Source organism: Coregonus clupeaformis, chromosome 6 (genome assembly GCF_020615455.1).
Source record: "Coregonus clupeaformis isolate EN_2021a chromosome 6, ASM2061545v1, whole genome shotgun sequence".
Taxonomy (NCBI): domain Eukaryota; kingdom Metazoa; phylum Chordata; class Actinopteri; order Salmoniformes; family Salmonidae; genus Coregonus; species Coregonus clupeaformis.
Window position 1 is genome coordinate 21,408,589 of NC_059197.1, and position 23,073 is coordinate 21,431,661.

General features: G+C 42.9%; 1 protein-coding gene across 1 annotated transcript; it reads right to left on the bottom strand.

Moving 5' to 3' along the window:
- Positions 1-6,773: 6,773 nt before the first annotated feature.
- On the bottom strand, positions 6,774-8,554 carry LOC121568337 (class A basic helix-loop-helix protein 9-like). The gene has a single exon (XM_041878891.1). The coding sequence runs from the start codon at positions 8,395-8,397 to the stop codon at positions 7,357-7,359; it is 1,041 nt and encodes a 346-aa protein (XP_041734825.1). The 5' UTR covers positions 8,398-8,554; the 3' UTR covers positions 6,774-7,356.
- Between the last annotated feature and the right edge of the window lie 14,519 nt (positions 8,555-23,073).

Sequence of the window (23,073 nt, forward strand, 5' to 3'; positions counted from 1 at the left end):
AGTTGTCTTGAACTCACTGAAGTCAGATTTTCCAGGTCTGAGTTAACAGTTGTTTTGAGCGCGGCAGAAATTGTGATGAGCACCGATACGTTTTATTTACATTTACGTCATTTAGCAGACGCTCTTATCCAGAGCGTTGCAAACGCCATGCTCTACCAACTGAGCTACATGGGACAATAGAATCCTACGGTTCTGACTTGGTGTACAGGGAGTTTTACTGTAAGAACGGCCCATGTTCTGAATTCTGTCTCTGTACATTTCAAAAGTGCTGAACAAATAGTTATATTGACTACGTCCGTCTTAGCTCGCTCATTAATGTCTTAATCGAAATTACGGATTGCCTCTTATCCGCTCGTTGTCCCCTTATGCCATAGTTTGTACATCTCAATTGTCAGTAGAAACCACATTTGTTAAAGCAAGTCAGTCATATCAGCTATGTTTTTTTAAAAGGCAGTAAATGAGGCTGAATGAAGTGTTTCGCTGCCAGACAAGGCTCCACTGATAGACAGGTGTAGCAGTGGTAAGGTGTTGGGACTGCTGTTGGGACTCTGCTGTTGGGACAGCTTTATGTAGGTCCTAACAGTTTGTGGGCACCGTTTGTCACCGTTATATTGCAATTAATGTATTGTTTAGTACTGTGTTGTGTTGTGTTGTGTAGTGACTTTGCTGGTACGCATCTCAATTATTATTTATTTTGCCCCACCAAGATTGACATGCTAAAATCGCCACTGTGTATATTTATATTAGGTTCAGTATGAGTTGACAGCACTACTAATGCTGTGTGAGGCGAGGCTGTGAGAGGGGGCATGGCATGGCATTATGGTTGTGGCTGAGGGCTGATGGGTTCGATGGGCGGCCCCAACTTTGTGGTGTCATTTTATCACAGGTGAAGGATTCAGAATGGGAGAGAGGGAGTGGGTGGCCGTCCGGCAGGCAGGCAGGCAGGCAGGCAGGCAGGAGCTGCAGGGCATAGTGAAAAATCACCTCCCGTCTCCCACCTGTCACGACTGGACTAGCGAGCCAGGGGAGAGCGGGCAATGGAGAGGCGAGAATGAGGCAATCTTCTGGGACAGGCATTTTTTCTGCACTTTCCCCAGTGTAACTGCCACACTCCACAGCATTCATCAGGGCTGGGGTGACAGTGACAGGGAGCCAGCCAGCACAACTGCTGATCTGTCACTGCAGAGAGGCAAATGACGGCGGTGACTTTGAGCATGCTGCAGGAAGGACAGACACAGTCAGACGCCACCACTCTACTGTTAAAGGGGGGGTTCTCACTCTGACTGCAATAACAGAAGAGATGGGAAGTACCATGGACATTCTCTCAGCCTGGAATTCACATCAAGAAACATTCACATTTGACCAAAATGACTCCATAAGAAGGAGTACTTCAAATGTGGGTATTTTGGTTTTTAAATATTTCAGTTTTAAATTTTGTTTGCCTTTGTTTCCCCAGGAGTGATAATAAACTATAGCCCTATCTGTCCTTGTCTGAGTATCATCATTGTCTGGGGGAAAAGACAGTGTCATCCTGTGGTGACAAATGTATTCTTGTAAAACTGACAGGAACGGCCTGAGGGCGTCTTGTCTTTGATCCAGTCTTTGTTTTTACTAGACTCACCCATCTGTCTGATATGTTCAAGTCAGAGGGTTTTGTAGTTAGCTTTTCCCAAGATTGTCAATAGTTGTGAACTCCTCATAGCCTAACCATGCATGCTGTCGCAAGGTACAAGGAGGCACATGACTGACTACCATCTTAATCCCCATTCAACACTTGGCCAGGTATTTTCCCTGTGGCACTGTTGTGTCTGGTTTCTTACCTGAGGTGTGTTCAACAAGGGAAATAGTTCGCGAAAGTTGACTAAAGCTAACATATTCCATTTGTTTTGTGTTAGCCGTGACCGCTCGCTAACAGTCTGAGAAGATAGTGTGGCGAATTTAAGTCTGTTTCGGGTCTAAACTCCCGCTAAAAATAATGAATGATGTGACTGCCCTCTGGAGGACACTAATAGTAAAAACGAAATGGTTGATAAGGTTTTTGTACTACAGATTATGTAAGTGTCTAATATGCTTGTCAAATCATGTTATGGATACATTAAATTACAGCTCGTATATAAAAGGGCATACAAGTTCACAGTTTAGGTCTGTCTGTCTCTCTTTCTGGAAAATACAGTGTTTCACATCCAGGGGCGGTGTGTTCATTAGGGCGATATGGGCGACGCACTGCCAAACGGGAAAAGGAAGGGATTTTTTTTCTAATCAATTATATCACGGCAACAGTAGTTATCAGTGTTCTAATCTAGACGTCTGATCTGCCACTAAATGTCCAATCAGGCTAAAGTCGTGCTTCAAATGGCCCCGCCCGTTTTGGGGCGATTTCAGTCAGGTTGAAAATCGCCCAGAAGTCTCTCATAGCCTCTAATGTAAAATCAATTTTTTCAAATATCAGAGCTTTCAATACAATCTCTATGGGTTTCTGAGGGCTTGCACTTACGCGCTTTGCGTCATACGTAACATAACCATGAACGTAACTAAGAAAAGAGCGGGTAGCCTCATCAATCAATTCACTACTACTGTCAAAATGGCTAGCCTTCAGTGCAACTCGATTGTCTCTTTGAAAGAAGTTCCTTTTTGTCGGCGAACAAATCAAGATAAATTGGCAACGAAACAATTAGGACCTCCCAGACCAAATTTAATAATTCAACAGGTTTCTACTAAAGGGGGAAAGTCCTACACCCGAGGATTTTCCAAAAATTGGTATGAACGAAAAATCTGGCTAGCAGGCTGCGATGTAGCTAATGCAGTTTTCTGCTACCCCTGCTTACTCTTTCACCCTGAAGGCGGCACGGCAGACAGCACCGCTTGGACAGCGACTGGTGTAACCGACATGCACCATCTTTCAGAAAAGATTAAGAAACATGAGCTGTCAAAGACCCACATGGATAGCTGTTTGAGATTGTCTGCTTTGGGGAGAGTGAATATTGCCACTCAACTGGATGAGGGATACAGGCTAGCTGTCCGCCGCCACAACGATGAGGTTAGCAAGAACCGCCACATCCTCAGCCGGCTAATCCAGTGTGTGAAGTTTTGCGGAGTGTTTGAGTTAGCTTTGCGAGGCAAAGATGAAACTGAGGGCTCCACCAACCCTGGTATTTTTCTTGGACTTGTCAACTTTGTGGCACAATTAGATGAGGTGTTTGATGACCATCTTAAAAATGCTAAAGTTTTCAAGGGCACATCAAAGACCATTTAAAACGAGCTACTGGAGTGTATGCTAGCGGTCACGAGGGAACATATTGTGGAGGAGGTGAAGTCGGCGAACTTCGTAGCTATCCAAGCTGACGAGACCACGGACGTTTCTACACAGACACAGTTGGTGCTTGTGCTGAGGTACATAGATAGCAACCACAAAGTGCAGGAGCGCTTTTTTGAGTTCCTTCCCATCTCGGAATCAACCTCAGTCTCAATCGCCAGTGTGCTTTTGGAGAGACTGAACGGTCTTTTTGCCGATGACGAGAAAGTCAAACTCATTGCGCAAGCTTACGATGGAGCCAGTGTGATGAGGGGAGAGAAGGCTGGTGTGCAGCAAAGGTGCGTGAGCATTTCAAGAATGCCCATTACGTGCATTGCTATGCGCATCAGCTGAATTTGATCATGCAGCAAGCTACTTCTCGCATCAAAAAAGTGAACATTTTCTTTTCCGATCTGAGCGGGATTGCAACTTTTTTTTTCCCGGTCACCCAAACGCACCAGCATTCTTGACCAGACTGTTGCACGAAGACTGCCCAGACCTTCATCCACACGGTGGAACTTCAACAGCAGAGTCGTGAACACTGTCTACGAGAATCGAGACGACCTCATAGAATGTTTTGAAGCCATCCGGACGGGTTCATTGGGTTCATTTGACCAGCCCACCGTGAGAGAGGCATCTGGCTACGTGAGGATGCTACATGATGAAGATTTTATTTTTTTCCTGTGGCTTTTTCACAAAATCATGCCCCACGTCGACATTCTGTACCAGAAGCTACAGAAGAAGGACATCGATGCTGTCTTTATCAAACGTGCCCTCGACAGCTTCACAAGCAGTGTGCAGGCCATAAGGTAAGATTAAACAATATCATTCGATCTTTCTCAAAGCAGAGCTTTATTTGAAAATGTATGCATGAAAGGAGACTGCATTTGTGTTTGAAATTACATTATTCTCATTATATATGGCCAGTGGTGTAATCTAGCTTATTTTATATACTATGTGTACTGTACAGTGGTGCTCATAAGTGTATGAACACATTCTAAAGTTGACTAAAAGAGGAATACAAAAATAAAAAAATCATCTTTTGGAAATTGATCTTAATGACTTAATTAAAAAAGTTGGAAAATCCAACCTTTAAGGACACCAATTTTCTTTTCTTTTTTATTCCTCTTTTTAGTCAACTTTAGCATGGGATCATAAGCTTATGAGCACCACTGTATACTGTGCTGAACATCCAGGCTATGTGAGACACAAAGGCTAACTTAAACACTAAAGACTTTATGCATCCCTGCCCATTTTAAGTGGAACTGAATTATTTGTACTATACATGGATACATTGCATATACCTGTGCATCACATAGACAACAATACTGTACAAAGCCAACAAACACATTGGTCTGTTTGCCTTCAGGGACTCCTCTCAACAGCAGCTGCAAGAAGCAACAGGAGCCAAAAGACCCAGAACAGCTTTGAGAGAAGAGGAGAAGCAGAGGCTGTCTGAAGAGGTCTGCAACACCATCCTGGATCACACCAAAGAAAGGTTCTCTTTCTCTGGCCACCTTGTGAGTGCTACCTTACTGCAAGCAGACATGTTTGAAAGGTACTGCCATTCATTTCCTGATGAGGCTCTGAATGCCACTGTGAATGCATACCCCATGCTGAGCAAGGCAAAGCTCAAGACAGAACTATCTCTGATCTATGAGAATCCTGAATTCAAGGGATGCTGTGGTGCACTGGCACTGTACCAGGTTCTCATGAGCTACAACCTCCAGGAGACGTTCTCTGAGACTGTGACTCTGTTGAACATCCTCATAACTACTCCCATGACAACAGCTGAAGCTGAGAGATGTTTCTCAACTTTGACACGAGTTAAGACATTCCTGCGAAATTCAATGGGCCAGGAACGTCTGAATGCACTGGCCATGCTTTCCATGGAGAGGGAACTAGTCCTCAGCATGCCTGATTTCAATGAGAAAGTCATTGAACGCTTTGCTGTATTGAAACAGAGAAGAGAACAGTTTCAGTACAAGTAATGTAGCCTCTCTCTCTCTTTGTCCCTCCCTGTCTGTCTCTTTAACACACACACGCCCAAATCAGTTCACAGTTGATGTTGTTTAAAATAGTTATTTTTCATTTAAAAAAAAGTAAAAAATAAAAAAAATCTGTTCATGTTCATTTTTACAAATCTATACAATTGGCCAGAATATGGTTGTTCATATTTACAAATCTATACAATTGGCCAGAATATGGTTGTTCATTTTTACAAAGCCATACAGATAGCTGTGTTTACCTTTTCTAGAAATTACTTTCAAATTCTGTTTTCAGGCAAAATGTCTATCACTGTTCATTTTCACAAATCTATACAAGAGGGCAGAATATGGAAGTCTATAAAAATGTCTTATTACCAATAACTTGCATCAATGTTTTCAGTAGCCTCTATCAAAAGCTCCTGCTTGCTTGTTGTGAATTATGCTCAGGTGCACATATTTCCAATTCAACCATGAGGCAAAAAAATTTGGTAAAAGCTCTTGTTGATCCTGCAATCTGAACAAATACCAAGATGCTGTATTTTCAGCTGATATTTCATTTGTTTATGGAAATGCATATTGTTTATGCAGTGTTGAGGAATGTGAAAGAACACCCTTGATTATTTTTACTGTGATAACTTATTTTGATTTTGTAAGCCAACACTTTTGAGATCAGTCAATAAATGCTTCTGGTATTGACTTATATGCTGCCCCTGTCTTCATGTTGTTGCTGGACATATCTTTTTAAAAATGTGTGTAGGTCACCTAAATCATCAGAAAAATTGCCCCCCCTGAGAATTTTTTCAGGAGCTGCCACTGTTCACATCCCTGGGGGGGAAGAGCCCTTCGCTTCTGTTCCTCCTCCTACTTTATCAGCTTCCTGATCTGTCTTGCTTTTACTGGAATCGGTTTGCTATGATCCTGACTACAACCTGCTCATCTACTCACAAGCACTTAGAGGTCAGAGACTTTATGGCACAGGCCTTCCTGAATCAGGGATGTAAAGGACCTGTATAGCGGTACCATAAACACCTCCCTCTATCCCCCTACACACACACATACATGCACGCACACACATACACACACACATTTTTTCCATATTCTGTTGAGAATCAGAAATGGGGTCATTTGATTTGCTCAAAACAGCTTAATTCAAGGTCAATTACATTGCAAGGATGTCTACATGCATAATTACTTATTCGTATCATTCAACGTTGACAGACACTCCTTGACCTAGAAGGAATGCGGTTGGCAATGCTAATTATAGGATGAGAGACAGAGTGTAACATTCAGTGTCTAGGAGAAGAGCCGAGGGGGTCTGTTGTAACTTACACATTTCAAAGGAGAGACGCAGGGGTAAGAAACCAAACTGTATAAGTAATCATTGAAAACCATCATCTTATGTTAGAAATATTCCAAACAGTGATAACAAACACTGTATTCATTTTCAAAAAAGTATGGGTTTCATAATTTTCAGAACATGTTTTATTCTCTTTATTATAACATCATTATCTTTAAATTCTTACAAAAATACAAATTGCATTGGCACAATTCTGACACTTCCATAATAATGACTACAAGTTGCTTTTCTGGGTTTTGTGCTGCAGGGGAAGGACGCACTATGATTCTCTCATTGAGAAAACAGTAATCTTTCTCATGTAAACATACATATCTCAGGTAAACAAAAATATAGATGCTCTGTTTTAAGACTAACAATTCATACACCTCATTCAGTATCTATATTTAGCACATTATATTCTGCATTACAAACACATGTTGAAATGTTAAAACACATTCCTTTCGCTTTTAGAGACTACTGGACGTAAAACATATACTGTATTCTACTAACTTCTGCTGTAACATTTCATTTCATCATCACTTTTGTCAATCTGTTTAAACAAGTGTAAGACATTACTAAGAAATCCACTTGCAAAGCCAAATAGCCAAAGCCATCATTGCAATCCCATGCACACTCCGCATACATAGACATATACACACGTCAGCTTCCCTCTGTTTGACATCATTGTAGATAGTAACGTCGGTGCCCTCCAGTAGAGCCCATGTCTTGGGTTCATTCAGTCAGTGCATGGTAAGGAACTGTTGGTAGCCGGCTGACCGTTGCAGGTAACCCAGCTGCCACGTGAAGGGCACGGCAGGAGAGGAGTCTGAGAAGCTGTCAGTGTGGTTCGGGCGACAGGTGGCCTTCACTCCAAATGGGTACCCTGACCCCCCACTCCACTCGCTGCTGCTGCTGTAGTACTGGGGGCTGTTCAACTCCTCGTGAGGGTGCGAGGGCGTGTATAACTGGGTCTCAGTTGGGGACAAGTGAGCATAGGATGGGGAGGGCAGGCACGAAGGGCTGGGGTGTCCTCCTCCTGGGGTGTCTGTGTAGAGCTGGAGCTCTGGAGGCAGAATGATGGGAGCCTTGTGGGCACCGTGATCCTGCAGGGACTGCTGTTGGTGTTGAGGCTTACGCTGCAGACAGTAGGTCTCCACCGGGGTCTGGAAGCCCCTCTCTCTTTCCCTGTCCTTCCCCAGGACCAGCATGGCCTCCCCAATCCCAGCCGAGGGCTGCCCTCTGAGGCACTCTGCGTGGGTGCAGTGTGGCTGTCCTCCTGGCAGGGTGCTGGGGCTGGGGTGGGAGTGCAGGAAGACGGTCAGCGAAGAGATGCGGTTGATGGCACGCCTCAGAGTGGCGATCTTGGACAGTCGCTTGCCTTTGAGGTCATGTTTGAGCACCATGCGCAGCGCATTGAATGACTGGTTGTAGTCCAGGATGCGTTTGCGCTCACGAACGTTAGCGGCCACACGGCAGGACTTGGAGCGGACAGGGCGACTGCGTCTCTTCTCGTCAGGGCAGCTGCCGGCCGTGCCCCTCTCGCTCTCTGAAGACTTCTTTGAGCCAGCCTCGCTGTCCTCGCTGCCACTGTCCTCCTCATCCAAACCCAGCAGACTCCCCTCTTGCTCCTCCTCAGAGAACTCTGACTTGGTGAGAATGCCATGGCTGCTCATGGCTGGCCTGGTGTCCACACTCCCCCTGTGTACTCTACTCTGAGAAGACAGGCTCAGGTCTGTCACTGGTGCCTCTTTCTGCAGACACTGTAGATGTTTACCTTCCATTCTGAGGTAAAACTGGTGAAACTCCACCGGGCTGGTAGTTCCAAGCTCCTGTCCTATCCTACGTGACTCCAATGCAACGGCAGACAGTGCTAGTGTTCAGCCATACCACAAGCCCAAATCTTTCTCCTTCTACTGTCTCTTAGCTCCTTTCAGTGAGTCAGTTCATACCTCTGGCTGGCTCTGACAGGTGAGAGGTGCTTTTAAAGACGTGTCTTTTTGTATGTGTCACATTGTAGGAAGGCTTGCCTAAAAGCAAAGTTGTATTATGTGTTTACGAGGGCCCTGGGGGCAAACAGGAGAAGGATCAGTCAACTGCTCAGACACTCACACCCCCTCCCCTCCTCTCCTCTCCCCAGCCTCCCCAGTCATGCAGAATCTCCTCTGCTTCTGAGGTGCATTATTAGCATGGAACATGAACATGTGATGATATCCAGCAGCATTACAAAGTTGTGAGAAAAAAATACATGGTATGTTGTTGGAGGGAAGACATTTGTGAAATGTCTGGAATATTTCAGTAGAAATGCTATCTCAAAAATAATGAGTACCCAAAAACGAATGGTGCGTAGAAGACATTTGTGAAATTTCTGTAGGCTAATTTTTTTCTATGAATGTCCTGACAGATAGGAATGCTATCTTAAAAACAATGAGTCACTTTTTACGTCCATTAATAGGTTTTTTAGGACTGAGAAAGTGTTGCAGTAGCAGCCGTTGTGATTCACTAAGTCTCGCCTGCCAGGAATCTCAAACACACAGTAGTTGAAAGAGGTTAACATAAACTTGTCATGTAAATACATGTCCTAAAATGCTATCAGGATGTTACAACACTATCATCAAATGTCAATGTTAGAAATCAACCTTACAAATAATCACTTAATCAAAGTTCACTTATTTCGCACCCAACTATTTTATTGTCAAGGGTAAAGTATTTTATTGTTGGTGTTCAGTGAAAACAATTACTAATTGTGGTTTCACTCCTGACACGTAGTGACTTCATCAGATAAGCTACATCAACAAACTCCTCTTTACACCTTATAGCTGAGAAAATGGAGCAAAAACACATCATCATGTGTGACATGAACATCAGATATCTCTACGGCAACAATTAGCCACGTTCTATTGAATGATTCTTACCTTGCCATGGCTGGACTAACGTACAGTGTAATTTGGATGTCTATCGTGAAACTGTCATAAATCAAGCTTGAGTGTCCTCCAGGACCTGAACAGACAAGGCCCAAGACTTCAAAGCTGGGGGAAAAGAACACAAAATATTTTACAATTATCACCTGTAATCACTGTTGGCTCAAGTGCTGCTTGGCCTCTATTTGCTACCCTGTTTCCCCCTTCTTCCTCCACGGCCTACCCACCTCCTCCACCTACCCGTCCCCCAACCCCTCCTCTGTTAGAGGTGAAAGACAGTTTTGATGTGAGCAGCGGAACCATTTGTCCAAATTAATGGATTACGATACAGTCCAAAATACTGTAATAGGAAACTTTCATGGTTTGATTTAGTGGCAGCAGCAATCTTCTTCCTCTCACCAAGGTGCCACTTACCTCTTTACGACATTCTCTGACACTCTTGTGCTGATAGTTTATTTCACACAACGTTTTACTCTACATATCCCAGTGTTTCTGGGTTAGAATCATGCAAGTAGAAGAACATAATCAACAAATAAATCAATATCCCTGCAGTGGATTTGACACGTGGGGTCTCGTGCCGCGCGGTGTGTGTCAGTGCCATCCACTGTAGCTCCTAGGGTCTAGAGAGCACTGACATGGCCACTGACTCTCCTTGTTGAATTACTGTGCTACTGCTACTAACTGTGTTGTATGTCTGTTACTGTATGTCTATATGTCATACCTCTAATAATGTACTGTGGCATGTACAGTATAGGCACATAATTGACCCATACATGTAGAAGCAACACATGGCCATATCAGTCTCCATTCCTGGAGGAAGGAGTAACCTGACATTTTTTTTTATTTTAAGATGATACCGCATGAGAAACAGATCACAAGACAAACCTCAAGCAATACACATACCTACAACATGAAACATAACGATTACAATGTATTGTTTTTTAGGTTCAAACGCACTGGCGAATGATATACAGCTCTGGAAAAAATTAAGAGATCACTGCAAATTTTTCTTAAATCAGCATCTCTACATGTATTAGGGCGGCAGGTAGCTTAGTGGTTAAGAGCGTAGTGCCAGTAACCGAAAGGTCACTGGTTCTAATCCCCGAGACGACTAGGTGAAAAATCTGTCGATGTGCCCTTGAGCAAGGCACTTAACCCTAATTGCTCCTGTAAGTCGCTCTGGATAAGAGCGTCTGCTAAATGACTTAAAAAGTAAATAATTTATTTTTATTTTTTATTATGTGTGACAGCCATTCCATTCCAGTGTCTTTTGAATTCCAACACAGGCACACCTCATTCTACTGATTAGATGATCACCTGAATCAAATCTTATTTAATGAGGAAAAGTATAAAAACCACTGCTGTGGTCATCACTATCCTCTTGCAAAAGGACCAGCTGGATGGCAAAAACAGTGCTAATAGTACCTCAAAAGTAATATTAATCAAAAATAACTATGGACCATGCCAAAAGAGTTGAAAGGGAAAGTTTTGAGTGAGGAAAAGAAGGGTTCAATTCTGGCTTTACTGGCAGAGGGATACAGTGAGCGTCAGGTTGCTTCCGTCCTTAAAATTTCAAAGACGGTGGTTCATGAGAACAAGGTCAAGCAGCAGACATTGGGGACAACAAAGCTACAGACCGGCAGAGGGCGAAAACGACTCTCTACTGACCGGGATGACCGCCAACTCATTCGAAAATCACTCAACAACCGTAGGATGACATCAAGTGACCTACAAAAATAATGGCAAACGGCAGCTGGGGCAGGGCTGAAGTCGTGCACAACGAGAAAAAAGCCCTTCATCAATGAGAAGCAAAGAAGAGCCAGGCTGAGGTTTGCAAAAGACCATAAGGATTGGACCGTAGAGGACTGGAGTAAGATCATCTTCTCTGATGAGTCCAATTTTCAGCTTTGCCCAACACCTGGTTGTCTAATGGTTAGACGGAGACCTGGAGAGGCCTACAAGCCACAGTGTCTCGCACCCACTGTGAAATTTGGTGGAGGATTGGTGATGTTCTGGGGGTGCTTCAGCAAGGCTGGAATCAGGCAGATTTGTCTTTGTGAAGGACGCATGAATCAAGTCACGTACAAGGTTGTCCTGGAAGAAAACTTGCTTCCTTTTGCTCTGACATTGTTCCGCAACTCTGAGGATTGGTTTTTCCAGCAGGACAATGCGCCATGCCACACAGCCAGGTCAATCAAGGTGTGGATGGAGGACCACCAGATCAAGACCCTGTCATGGCCAGCCCAATCTCCAGACCTGAACCCCATTGAAAACTTCTGGAATGGGATCAAGAGGAAGATGGATGGTCACAAGCCATCAAACAAAGCCGAGCTGCTTGAATTTTTGCGCCAGGAGTGGCATAAAGTCACCCAACATCAATGTGAAAGACTTGTGGAGAGCTTGCCAAGACGCATGAAAGCTGTGATTGAAAATCAGGGTTATTCCACCAAATATTGATTTCTGAACTCTTCCTATGTTAAAACATTAGTATTGTGTTGTTTAAAAATGAACATGAACTTATTTTCTTTGCATTATTTGAGGTCTGACAACACTGCATCTTTTTTGTTATTTTGACCAGTTGTCATTTTCTGCAAATAAATGCTCTAAATGACAATATTTTTATTTGGAATTTGGGGTAAATGTTGTCAGTAGTTTAAAGAATAAAAAAAAAAGTTAATTTTACCCAAACACATACCTATAAATAGTAAAACCAGAGAAACTGATAATTTTGCAGTGGTCTCTTAATTCTTTCCAGAGCTGTATATCTCCCCTAAAATAACATTGACCTTCTTTTTCTTTAACTTCTAAGGCACTGTCATTACACTGCTTGAGTGCATGCTTTCAAAAACATTTTAAAAATCTAGATTAACAACGGCACTTGTTCTCTAAGGCTCTGTAGCTTCACCTGTCAGACTGGACTCTGCTGATCGTATCAGCCCAAATGCTGCTGGGGGTCATAACTCTAATCACACACCCATTGAGAAGTTATTGAAGACATTGTTTCCTTCCTGCCAGGGTTCATAGCACACTGCTTAAAAAAGTCAATTAGGCCTACGAGGTACAAGGTGCTTGTTTTGAGCCATCCCAACAGTTAGCTGATTTGGCTTAAGTGGTGTAAATGGCAATGCACACCACAGGAGATTGGTGGCACCTTAATTAGGGAGGATGGCCTCGTGGTAATGGCCTCGTGGTAATTAGTGGAATGGTATCAAATTCCATTTACTCCAATCCAGACATTATTATGAGCTGTCCCCCCTCAGCAGCCTCCACTGATGCACAGTCATTTAGCGATAGCATTTCCAACGTTTAACGTTTAAGCTGCTGTCATAGGCGTAGCTTGACTTTTCAGTTTGGGGGTGATCATTTGGTGTGATTTTGAAGAGGCCTACAATGTAGAATGCCCTGTTGGTCAAATAAACAGTTTGAAAGAGAAATGTCAATGTCTAGGTTTGTGTCATGCAAAGGTATTTTTAAGGTTGTTTCCTGCTCTGACATGGTGAGAGCAATGCATTTTCCCCATTGCAATGCAACAGTAAAAGGCCGATAGTTATTGTTGGTGGGAAAAATGTTGTTTAGGAGAGAATTACAACATCGCCCTTCCTTTTCTTGTTCTGCAATTAGGTCGTAATGTCTAGGTTTCTTAAACACAGGTCTGCACACTCTGACATGGTGTTCTCTCTATAATTTGAAATTAGTTGCAAAAGCCATAATTTTCCATGCTAATCATAGGTTGAGTTTTGTAAAAGGTGGGAGGGTCACAACCAGACAATTCCAGTCAGAGCTTTCCCTAAAGAACAGTGAAGAGTAACTATTTTGCCAATGTCTCCATATCTTATCAATTCATCCCCATAACAATATGACCTTCTGAGTCACCATGACTTCAATGTTGGACTATACCCTCTCACATTTATTTCCCTTGTCCCTTGGGTACAAAGGGACAAGGGAAAGAAATGGGTACCAGAACATTTCTGGGTACCAAAACAGGGTACCAAAACATTTCTGCAGCATTGAAGGTCCCCAAGAACACAGTGGCTTCCACCATTCTTAAATGGAAGAAGTTTGGAACCACCAACCTTCCTATAGCTGGCAGCCCGGCCAAACTGAGCAATCGGGGGAGAAGGGCCTTGGTCAGGGAGGTGACCAAGAACCCGATGGTCACTCTGACAGAGCTCTAGAGTTCCTCTGTGGAAATGGGAGAACCTTCCAGAAGGACAACCATCTCTACAGCACTCCACCAATCAGGCCTTTATGGTAGAGTGGCCAGACAGAAGCCACTCCTTAGTAAAAGGCACATGACAGCCCGCTTGGAGTATTGGCAAAAGGCAAAAAAATGATTCTCAGTCCATGAGAAGCAAGATTCTCTGGTCAGATGAAACCAAGGTTGAACTCATTGGCCTGAATGCCAAGCATCACGTCTGGAGGAAACCTGGCACCATCCCTACGGTGAAGCATGGTGGTGGCAGCATCATGCTGTGGGGATGTTTTTCAGCGGCAGGGACTGGGAGACTAGTCAGGATCGAGGGAAAGATGAACGGAGCAAAGTACAGAGAGATCCTTGATGAAAACTTGCTCCAGAGCGCTCAGGACCTCAGACTGGGGCGAAGGTTCACCTTCCAACAGGACAACGACCCTAAGCACACCGTCAAGACAACACAGGAGTGGCTTCGGGACAAGTCTCTGAATGTCCTTAAGGATCCCAGCCAGAGCCCGGACTTGATCCTGATCGAACATCTCTGGAGAGACCTGAAAATAGCTGTGCAGCAACGCTCCCCATCCAACCTGACAGAGCTTGAGAGGATCTGCAGAGAAGAATGGGAGAAACTCCCCAAATACAGGTGTGCCAAGCTTGTAGCGTCATACCCAAGAAGACTCAAGGCTGTAATCGCTTAAACAAAGTACTGAGTAAAGGGTCTGAATACTTATGTAAATGTGATATTTCTGTTTTTTATTTGTAATACATTTGCAAACATTTCTAAAAACCTGTTTTTGCTTTGTCATTCTGTAGTATTGTGTGTAGATTGATGAGGGGGAAAAACGATTTAATCCATTTTAGAATAAGGCTGTAAAGTAACAAAATTTGGAAAAGGTCAAGGGGTCTGAATACTTTCTGAATGCACTGTAGGTTGTGGTGCAATTTCAAGCTTGTCAAACATTCTACATTTCTTATCTCTTAGTGTATGAGGCAACAACTGTTTATAAAAAAGAAACCGTGAGGCTAGTGTAGCCACAGTGGCCTAGGCTTTGACCAAAGCGTACCTTTTGACCTTTAAAAAGAGGTACCCTTGAGCAAGACACTTCACCTTAATTGTTCCACCTAAAATCATGGCATTATGTACGCCCTCTAAACCAATTGAGATTGCCAATTCAAGTGGACTCCAATCAAATTATGGTCAATCAATTGTTTTATTTTTCACAAAGGGTTAGAATGAGCAATGTCAGCATAGTTACTGGAGCTGCTGCCCCAAGCCATTTTAAATTGTAAGCAAACTAGCAGACACAGCCAGTGTTTTATGCTCTGCACCAATGTCTCCATTCCTTCCTCCACCTGTGGGGTGTTCATTTGCTCCGCCAGAAATTGGAAGCTTCTGATTCCCTCTGTCAGCACGTCACACCCTGCGTCTGTAATTACAGCACCAGGTAGTCCAGCACTGTCTTTGATTAATTTCTAAAGGAAAGGATTTGGGGCTAGCACAGCACAGTGTGCTGAGTCATAGCCTGCAATCCTACAGATGCAGTATCTTAATTTGAGCCTGTTTGCTACAACAGGAAAATAATCCTGCCTCAATAGGAAATGTTAATTATTATGTGGATTATAATGAACAGACATTTTTGTAGGGGTTGATACATTTTTCGTAAGGGAAAATCAAGTCGGAAATTTCAAAGTGGAAATTACAATTTTCAGAAGCTTTTTTAAACCTCAAATACACTACCCGTTTTAAATGTCCTGCTTTGCAGGAACGTTATCCTGCAACAGAGTGATCAAATTAAGATCCTACATCTTTATAGTGCACAAACAGGCTTCCTCAGAGGCCTGAGATTTACAGCAGAGCTTGACAGATGTATGGTCCGAACACAAAAAGCTTTGACTGTGGTTTGGAACATCCCTTGGCCCAGTGTTTCTGACAGATGACAAGACACCGGCAATTATCTGTCGCCATGAATAAATCAAGGACTTTACTTCACACCCAACCATTTTGAAAGGCAGGCCGGCAGGAGCAACCTGCTCAACACGTCTTTCTGCTCTGAGATTTGTAAATCTCTAGACCAAGCCCTGATAATGAGCGGTTGTTTGCTGGCTGTGCGTTATTTGCGTTATTAGAGGTCTTCAACATATCATTTTTACAGATACATACAGCATTTCTACTGGGATAATTTGAGATAATAAGTAAGCAGGAAGACTTGGGGTCCAGTTTTCTGACTGGGGAGTTGCAAGGGAGGATGTAGAATCTTCACACACCTATGAGACTAATATCTGTAATCTAGCAATGAAAGAAAAACTGTTTTCAATGAAGACATGTATTACTGCTACTATATGGTATTTGGTATTTTATTAGGATCCCCATTAGCTGTTGCAAAAGCAGCAGCTACTCTTCCTGGGGTCCACACAAAACATGAAACATTACATAATACAGAACATGAATAGACAAGAACAGCTCAAGGACAGAACTACATAAAACATTTTTAAAGGAACACGTAGCCTACATATCAATACATACACACAAACTATCTAGGTCAAATAGGGGAGAGGCGTTGTGCCGTGAGGTGTTGCTTTATCTGTTTTATTTGTTATTTGAGCAATATGAGTTCCATGCAATAATGGCTCTATTTAATACTGTACGCTTTCTTGAATTTGTTCTGGATTTGGGGACTGTGAAAAGACCCCTGGTGGCATGTCTGGTGGGGTAAGTGTGTGTGTCAAAGCTGTGTGTAAGTTCACTATGCAAACAATATGGGATTTTCAACACATTCATGTTTCTTATAAAAAGAAGAAATGATGCAGTCAGTCTCTCCTCAACTTTTAGCCAAGAGAGACTGGCATGCATAGTATTTAGATCAGCCGTCTGATTACAATGAAGAGCAAGACGTGCCGCTCTGTTTTGGGCCAGCTACAGCTTAACTAGGTCTTTCCTTGCAGCACTGGACCACAGACTGGACAATAATCAAGATTAGATTAAAACTAGAGCCTGCAGAACTTGCTTTTTGGAGTGTGGTGTCACTCTTTATTACGGACAGACCTCTCCCCATCTTTACAACCATTGAATCTATATGTTTTGACCATGATAGTTTACAAGTAATTTAGTCTCCTCAACTTGTTCAATAGCCACACCATTCATTACCAGATTCAGCTGAGGTCTAGAACTTAGGGAATAATTTGTACCAAATACAATGCTCTTAGTTTTAGAGATGTGCAGGACCAGTTTATTAGTGGCCACCCATTCCAAAAGACTGCAACTCTTTGTTAAGGGTTTCAGTGACTTCATTAGCTGTGGTTGCTGATGTGTATATTGTTGAATCATCAGCATACATGGACACACAGGCTTTGTTTAATGCCAGTGGCAGGTCATTGGTCAAAATAGAAAAGAGTAGAGGGCCTAGAGAGCTGCCCTGTAGTACACCACACTTTACATGTTTGACATTAGAGAAGCTTCCATTAAAGAAAACCCTTTGAGTTATATTAGATAGATAGACTATTGTTTTAATTAAAGTGTCAAACCAATGAAAACATAACTGTGCGCTTCACCAACAACAAAACGGAGGGCGACGGCAACACTTAAAACATATTTGTGCTCTTGTCATTGCAAATATGGACATAATGTATCTGGGAAGTGAGATGTTATTTTACTCTTTGTTATTCCATGGGCTTCACATAAGATGTTGTTAAATAGGGGGAGTCCAACTGGGTGTGATGGAAATAAAGTCAGCATAGCAGCCAGGTATTCTGGGGCCTCCTGGCCCTTTGTTCCTGCAGCTGTAAACCTGTAGAGGTGTAGGACCCTGTTGGTACATGCTCTCCCCCATTCAGCTCCAACCCTCTGCCTTCATACACTGGCAGAGCTGTGTGGCCTTTAGGAGGTCAGTGATGTCATATTTGGACAGGATATTTACCCTGTGGAGGGAGCAGGTGGAGGTGGATCCCCTCTTCTAACCCCCCTCCCTGTCCCGCCTCCTCAACCAGACTGACTCACCCACCAGGGGCTGTCTGTCTGCATGCAGGGCTCTACCTGTGGAAAGAGAGAGTGAGCCGATGACACAGGGCTGAGTCACACACACACACCAATAAAGGTATGTGCTATACTATACATGAAGTGATTGATAGTGTTTAGAACCTACTACTGTAAATGCAGTATCTACAGTACTTCTGCATCAATCACCTGTCACTTCAGTCATTCATTCATGTCAATCTGAGATTTGTGACAACATTTGTAACGCTCGCAGATCTGAAGTTAGGATTCGGCCGTCAGTGAGTGCCCATTAAAACTGTCTGTCTGACTATCATCAAGTTAGATGACACATCAGTCTGTGCACATACAGAGCCAAGTCATCATCACTGTGAGCTGTATTGTTGTCCTTCTGTTGCATCTGTTTCCATGGTGAGAACATGCAGCAAACATTCCCATCTGCTAAGAAAAGAACACTTGGTACAGCAAACAAAGATAATGATAAAGATCACAGAGATTTTACATAAATAAGAATCTTTCCTCATTTCAAAGATGACAGGACCTTCAAATGTAGTGTTTGGTTTTCACCAGGCATAATGGGACCCATGTCATCCAAAAAGTTATACTTTTGACTCATCTGTCCATAGAACATTCTTCCAAGAGTCTTGATGATCATCCAGGTGCTTCCAGGTTGTCACGATCGTCAGGGAGAGACCAATGCGCAGCGTGTTGAACGAACATGGTATTTATTATCTTCAGTGATAACATACACAACCAACAAAACAAGAAACGACTCGTGAAGTCCACGGTAACAATGACCAACTGGAACAAGAACCCACAAACACAAAGGGAAAACAGACAGTTTAAATATGGCTCCCAATCAGAGACAACCAACGACAGCTGACACTCGTTGCCTCTGATTGGGAGTCACTCAGGCCAACATAGACATAACCAAACTAGAACTACCAACATAGAAATAAACACATAGAATGAACACACCCTGGCTCAACATATAGAGTCCCAGAGCCAGGGTGTGACACAGGTGCTTTTTGGCAAACTGGAGTCAACTTTTTGGACAAGATGGGTCCTATTATGTCTGGCGAAAACCAAACACTGCATTCCACAGTAAAATCCTCATACCAACGGTCAAGCAAGGTGGTGGTAGTGTGATGGTTTGGGGATGCTTTGCTGTCTCAGGACCTGGACAACTTGCCTTAATAGAAGGAACCATGAATTCTGCTCCTTTATATCAGAGAATTCTACAGGAGAATGTCAGGCCATCCGTCTGTGAGCTGAAGGTGAAGCGCAGCTGGGCCATGCTTGAAAACCCACAAATGTCGCTGACTTAAAGCAGTTCTGCATGCAAGAGTGGTCCAAAATTCCTCCACAGCGATGTGAGAGACTGATCAACAACTACGGGAAGCATTTGGTTGCAGTCATTGCAGCTAAAGGTTGCACAACCAGTTATTGAGTGTAAGGGGGCAATTACTTTCTCACACAAGGGAATTGGGTGTTGCATGACTCTGTTAATTAAATAAACAAGTATCCTTTTATTTTTTGGTTATTTGTAAACTCAGGTTCCCTTTATCTAATATCAGGTTTTGGTTGAAGATCTGATAACATTCAGTACATTCAGTATCAAAAATATGCAAAAATAGAGAAAATCAGAAAGGGGGCAAATACTTTTTCACAGCACTGTATGGGTAAAGTCACTGGCCACCAAACAACACCTTGATCATAGAGGCTCTGAGGACGTCAAGTTATGTTTTAGCAGAGGTTGAGGTTATAAGACAACTAGCTCCCTCTTTAATGCTCACTGAAGAACAATGTAATATAGATGTAGAATAATTTAGCAACCTTGTGTTCAGGACTGAATCTATACTTACATTATACTGTAGCTATGTCAATGACGATGGTCTGAAGTAGTTGTGCTTTATGTCCTTTCAAATTCACTGGAAAAATATGCCTCTACATGCAGACCCGCCCATTGGAAAGAAGATAACATAAATAATAAAGAAATGTTAAAGAAATATTTTCACAATTCCTCCACCCTCAACATGACATGAGTAGGTTGACACTTTGAAGTCCCATTCCAGCCTGCCTCACACCATAATTACACACAGTAGTCATTACGGCCTCAAACACTTCCACGGCGGTCAAGGTTAAGGGGGCAAGGGCTCCTTGTTCACTTCCCACACAGAAAGATGGGAGACGTATCCCTCTGAAGGGGGTAAAAGGGAGACAACGGAACAACCCTTAGACAATATGCAGTTGACATCCTGCAATTAAAACTATTTTAAAAATGTGTGACCTCTGAACAACCTAATCTCTAATCAAATTGCTAGAATTGCATGAAGCAAAAATACAATTTGCTCTAGAGAAATGAAGGGTTTTTTGTTGAGATATTCCTTTCCAGATGATTTTATCCTAGCGATGCTCATTTCACCCATTATGAGAATATTTCGGGGGTGTTTGCTATCATGGCATAAGATGACTTGAAATTACAGATGACTTGAAATAATAAGTGTTGGAATGAATGAGGTTCTTGTACACAAAAAGCGCTATAGTGTAAATCATTCATTGGAATGGAAGTGTGTCTTTAAGTACAAGCTCTGCAAAATCTTGACTGCCCTCCAGTGGTTAACTTGGAAAAAAACAAGGAACTTGAGGCCTTCACACACATCTACCACTAAATGATTGAAGCAAGAAACATTAACCTATCAATTTGTTTGCTATGATAATACTATATTATGCACAGACCTTTGTGGTATCTGTGTATTTCAAACACACAGTAGTTGCAAAGCTCTTCCCCTCATACGCATGTAATACACAGAATGCAGGATGTCTTTTGACAGGAAATGACACACAGCACAACACTGTAACAGTCTGCTCTCGCTGCAATCTCTGTTTATTTGCCTGTTCTGTTCAACTAAGGGCAGAGTACATGACACAGGAGCTATATTGCTTGTTAATATCAACATTTCAGAGCGGTTACTGGAGGAGATGAGGACATCCTTTAGTTTATAGTATTTTGCAGCTGCTACAAAACAAGCGTGAGTCTTTAAAAGGGAAAGTAAACTGCTTCCTTAGGGCATTACAGATGAGGGAGACGAGTGTGACAGAGAGAAAATGGCCTCCTGATTGTCTCTCCCAGAAGAGCATCTCTCCTGTCCTGTGTGCTTAAACACCTTCAGTGATCCTGTCATCTTATCATGTAGCCACAGCTTCTGTAAAGCCTGGCTGCAGGAGTGCTGGAGACAGAGAGGATTTCGGGAATATCCAGTTTGTAGGGAAGTATTTTCAATGGGTAATCCTCTCTGTAACCGGGCTCTAAAGAACCTGTGTGAGGCTGTCTTAAAGGAAAGGAGTCAGAGAGCTTCAGGAGGTTTTGAGGTGCTCTGCAGTCTGCACAGTGAGAAATTCAAGCTCTTCTGTTTGGAGGATAAAGAGCCCATCTGTTTGGTGTGTTGTGATTCAAGGAAGCATAAAAAGCATGACTGCATCCCCATATAGGAAGCTGTACAGGAACATAAGGTAGGATTAATTATTTTTCCGGGGAAGTTTGTGGAAACAAACTTGCAGTAACTGTTTCTATGTGGATCATTCTTGGTACTTTACAATAGTTGGTGGTAAGATAGTTTTCACAGGCCCTTTCTTTTTTTACTTTTAACCAAATCTTTCCTACACAGCAATCGCACACAGTAACATACAGGTCAAGTTTGTGAATACCATGTTGTTTTCTTTTCAGGTTAAACTCAAGACTGCATTGAACCCTCTTAAGGATAAACTGAGGCTCTTTAAGGGAGTCAAACTCACCTGTGATAATACAGCAAAACATATTAAGGTATGACATTTAAGTATTGATGCAACAACATAGTATGCATTTTGGCTAGTTTGTGTTCTTTGTTGTCAACTCGGTTCTAATCTATGGGAAGATCATGCCCTATTTCCTCCGTCATGGATGCCATGAGGAAGGAAATAGTATGAATAATGACAGAAAACACCAGCAAGCTAAATTGGTGCCAGAGAGAATTATAACCAGAGAGGTACAGTATGTCTTAGATATTCCCCGCACTCTCTCCAGATCCAAGCCCAGGACACAGAGGGGCAGATTAAGGGGCAGTTTAAAAAGCTATACCTGTTTTTGCGAGAGGAAGAGGCAGCTAGGATAGATGCAGTGAGAATGGAAGAGTCAGGTGATGAAAAACAAGATAACAGATGAGCTGAGAGATAATCACTTTCAGACACAATCAAAGCCATCGAACAACAGCTGAGAGTTGAAGACATCTCACTCTTGCAGGTACAGTAAACAGCTTATCTTATGAGTAGATATTGTGTATTGCGATTATTATTTACTGATTATTTTATTGATAACACTGATTTTCACCTGCTTTCTTGGTCCTCTTCAGAACTACAAGGCCACAGTGACAAGGTAAATGGTCTTCCTCCTTTCTCCCTCTTCTCTGTAGTTCTAAACCCAAACCCACAGCAGCACTAACTCCTGAATGTTCTCCCAGAGCCCAGCAAACAATGCCAGATCCAAAGAGGGTTTCAGGAGCGCTGATAGACGTGGCCAAACACCTGGGCAACCTGCAGTTAAGAGTCTGGGAGAAGATGAAAGGGATTCTTCAATCCAGTAAATACGTTTCCATTCACAACTTGTTTGTTAGACATGGTGGGATGTGCGACGACTTGCGGGGGAAACGATTTATTGCGCAATTGTTGATAGAATAACCATCATGTCGAGGTACATTTGCAGTCACGCGATGCTATGTTGTGTGCTCCTTCCAGTGCGACTTGGAAAAGCATGCACAGTTTAGTCTACAGCAGCCAACCCCAATCAGCGGCCCTCGGGCCAGATCCGGCCCGCAAGAGCCAAATGTCTGGCCCACACTGACAGCATTGGCATTCACTTGTTATAATAAACATGAATGTAATATCCGCGGCTCTGCTTTATTTTGAAATTATCCCACACCTTGACCTGTGGCCTTTTCCTCACAAAAAATAATTAAATCCAGTCAAACCAACATGGCATTCGCCAAGATACGCAAGGTAGACCAGGAGAACCGTCAGTTCAAAACTGACTGGACTGAGAGGTATTGCTTTTTTTTACTGGACCACAACAGTGCTAAGCCCACATGCTTAATATGCATGCAGACTGTAGCTGTAATCAAAGCGGACAATCTGAAGCGGCATTTTAACTATATTCATGCTGCCAGTTTTAATGCAAACTACCCAGAAAAATCTGACCAGCGCAAACAAAAAATTGCAAGCATGTTAACGTCATAGAAGCACTCGGTTTTAACTATGTGTAAAACAACATCGGCACAAGAGAGCGCAACAGCTGCCTCATTACACGTTTCTTGGAAGCTTGCAAGAG

Coding starts and splice junctions, on each gene's coding strand:
- LOC121568337 (XM_041878891.1), bottom strand. CDS start 8,397: ATGGAAGGTAAACATCTACAGTGTCTGCAGAAAGAGGCACCAGTGACA.